At 24.7% G+C, this 3,552-nt stretch overlaps 1 protein-coding gene across 1 annotated transcript; it reads right to left on the reverse strand.

Annotated features, from left to right (window-relative positions):
• Nucleotides 1-638: 638 nt before the first annotated feature.
• Nucleotides 639-1,392, reverse strand: PCYB_121010 (VIR-like CYIR protein; the record flags this gene model as incomplete). Its single annotated transcript, XM_004223432.1, has 2 exons — nucleotides 639-817; nucleotides 942-1,392. Coding segments are annotated over 2 exons (627 nt in total), but the record flags the coding sequence as incomplete, so codon positions are not given.
• Between the last annotated feature and the right edge of the window lie 2,160 nt (nucleotides 1,393-3,552).

Consider the following 3,552-nt stretch of genomic DNA (forward strand, 5'->3'; position numbering starts at 1 on the left):
ATATGTTATTAGATAAAAACTAACAAGTATAATGAATACAAAAATATTATTAATACATAATCTACATGTATCATGTATAAAATAATATATATAAACTATATTCTTGAATTTTATAGTGTCTTATGTTTTCTATAAATATACAATCATGTAATCTTAAGTAATTACCGAAAACATAACATTATCTTTTAATCAGCTTAACTAAAAATAATGATTATAATATCCCTTTAAATCGCATATAACATCTTTTTTAAATTTAATATTTTTCAAAATCTTTGCTGATAAATCATATAGTTTCTGCATCAAAATAACATATTCTACATAATATAATTTTTATTATATTTTAAGCTGTTTAACTTTACATATATTTAAATAAAATCAAACTTCAGATGGTCCATATAATTATTATTGTTGAATTATATTTAATATTTTAATTATTCACATAATCTATTACCTTTTTGATATTCTCATATGTAATACATGTAGATGATTTTTTAAAAATATAAGAACTAGGATAATTACATTGTATTTCATTGTTATTTTTTCTTCATTATTTCTTATAAAAATAACGGAGAAAAGAAATTTAATGTTATTTCCTATTTAAATGACTATTATAAAAGTTTACATCTTATACACGTAATTAATAATAATAGTATCGTTCAGGCTGATAATTCAAGTAATATCGATCCTCTTGAGAATCTAATGACTCATTTTGTGAATCATACATTGCTAACTCATTTTCATACTCTTCGTAATAATTATGCTCAAATATTTTTTTTTTCTGTTTTCTTTTTGGAGAACCCGATTTTAATCCATAAGACTAAAACATAAATGAAGTGTAAAAAGGGTCAAAATGTATTTACTTTGTAACTATGCAGTTAAAAGAAAATTAAATTATATATAAACATAACATTTATACTTCACAAAATCGATTGTGCAATTACCATGTTATAACAGAAGATGAAGAAAAATGTTCCAAATATTGCAGAAGCCATGATGATGTTACGAATAAAATTTGAGCTTAACTTGCCATATATGCTTCCGAAAATACCACGGGTATTAACAGTGGAATCAAGTAATTTATTCCATCTACGCCTTAAATTATAAAAAGATGGTGCATGGGCAACATGTCCAGTGATTTTTCCTATTGTAGGAATCAAGGGTCCTTTAAGTACAGTTGTTGCTAATTTTCCAAGTGTTCGCACTCCAGCTGCTGCAACTGAAGAAAATGATGAACCTCTTGCTTCTACATGTCTTCCTAAACCTCCTAAACTCGTTGAACGTGTTAAACCTGGTGAATCTCCTGTACCTACTAAATTTTTCGAACTCTCCTGTCTTACATTATCCCCTGCTGTACTACCAGCCTTTGCAGCTCCTGCAGGAGCGCCGTCCTTACTACTTCGTGAGGACCCACTTGATGATCCGAACAAACTTAAAAACCACCATTCACTATTTTTACTTCCACCTCTAGCAGAGTTCGTATCTTTACATTCATTTAAAATAGATATGAGATTATTCGGATCGTGTTTGGAATCACAATCAGCGTAATTGGGAGTAGTCAATAGAGAAAAAATTATACAATCATCCTCCTTATACCTTTTATTTAGTGATTCAATATAATTGAGATATTTAATATACAGATCACATTTACCTTTGCCTTTAGCGTTAATAATCTGATTAATTTCTTCATATTTTTTTAAATATATATAAGAATTTTTTCTATTTTTTCGTTCATCCAAACTAACATGATTTCTAGAAGGGAAAGTATTACACCCCTTTTGAAGATTTTTCCCATTAACCCTATTCGCTATATCAACAAGCTTATCATAAAAAGGTATAGTATCGTACTTCTTCGAAGGTCCTGGTTTATATATTTTTCCTATTTCATCATATAACCAATAAGGTAAATAATTGCAATAATCATAATATTCTTTTTTATTCTTCCCTATTTCAGCTAATTTTTCTAAAGAACTTACTAGCTTAATGCAAATTTCTTTCACCCCTTTATGAGTTTTATCAAGATCATCCAATTCATCACAATGTTTCATAAATTTAGAGTCACTCTTCTTTACATAGAAATTATCATACAATTTATTAAGACCTAATTCCTGTGCAACTTTTTCCTAAAAATAATCAGAAAATAAATTGTTACATAGCTGCTAAATTTATGCTTCTAATAATAATAGAATTTCCATTTTTATTTCAAGACAAATGAGTCGCATATATAGTAAAACATAAATAATAATTAAGTAAATATATAAAAAATACCAATTCCTCCGCAGACACTTCTGCTATCGCAGGCTTCGCCATGTTTCATTAAGATATTGGATTGGAAAAATTCCAAATGTTTTCAAATTTGTCAGTATTGCTATATAAAAAGTCAAATTGTATAATATTCTATCAATTTACGTGACCCTTTATGTTTAAATTTAGAACACAGAAAGTCATCCATTTGTAGACACTATAATAATAATTTATCATCATTTTATTTTCTGCTATTTACATAAAACATTCTTCTATTTTTAAATATCATAAGAATATATTGGAAATGTAACAATTTGTAACTTATACATATATAATAATACAGGAAGTATAACAATTTTGAAACAAGCAATTATTATATGTATTACGTAATTATGCAAAAGACATATAAAAAAAAAATTATTTTAAATTTATATACTGAAATATTAATTTAATAATTTATGTGATTTTTAAAATATTCCTTATATATAATTATAAGTACAATTAATAAAAATGTTTTTCTGCCGATAAAATATTATTATATTAGAAATTATAAAGCATTTCAATTAATTGCATTTCATTTCATTTTGTAGTTAGAATGAAAAATAGGCCCATACTATTATCCAGCTTAATTGAAAATGTATTAACATGACAAAAAAAAAAAAAAATACAGCATAAATATTACGTGACGAATAAATACTATTACATAACATTAAAAATATATATAGTCAGAAAATATCTTTACCTGTAATTGTATTATTTCAATACTATTTAAAAATATACAATTAAAAAATTGATAATCCTTTCATTTTTTTGCTTTATTTTAATATAAAGACAAAATAAAAAATGTATATTTTTTAATATTTTTTGTCTTTAAATAACAAGTATCTTTTTTGAATTAGTAACATTAAAAATAAATACATACCCATTCCAATTTTTATGACATGGGTTTTAATGAAAAAGGGGTAAACTTCATCATTTCTAAAGAGGAAATTAAATTCTACATTTCTAACAGAAGAATGTAGATGCAAATTTTATAGCACATTAACATAATATATATATTTCAAGCAGATTATGAATCACGTTTATATATTAATAAAAACATAATCATCTTTAATAATTATACTACTGCTTAATGTTATTGGAATTTATACTATTTCCATTGTATTTTTTTTCGTATTTCGTTAAATTGCAAAAGGAATTTTAAATTAAATAAAATATAAGGGAAGGAATCCTTAACTTTTTCAATAAGCTGCTACAATTTGGCACATTAATTTTTTTTTTAAACACAATATAATAGCATTACCGCGTTTT

Source organism: Plasmodium cynomolgi, chromosome 12 (assembly GCF_000321355.1).
Source record: "Plasmodium cynomolgi strain B DNA, chromosome 12, whole genome shotgun sequence".
NCBI classification, from domain to species: domain Eukaryota; phylum Apicomplexa; class Aconoidasida; order Haemosporida; family Plasmodiidae; genus Plasmodium; species Plasmodium cynomolgi.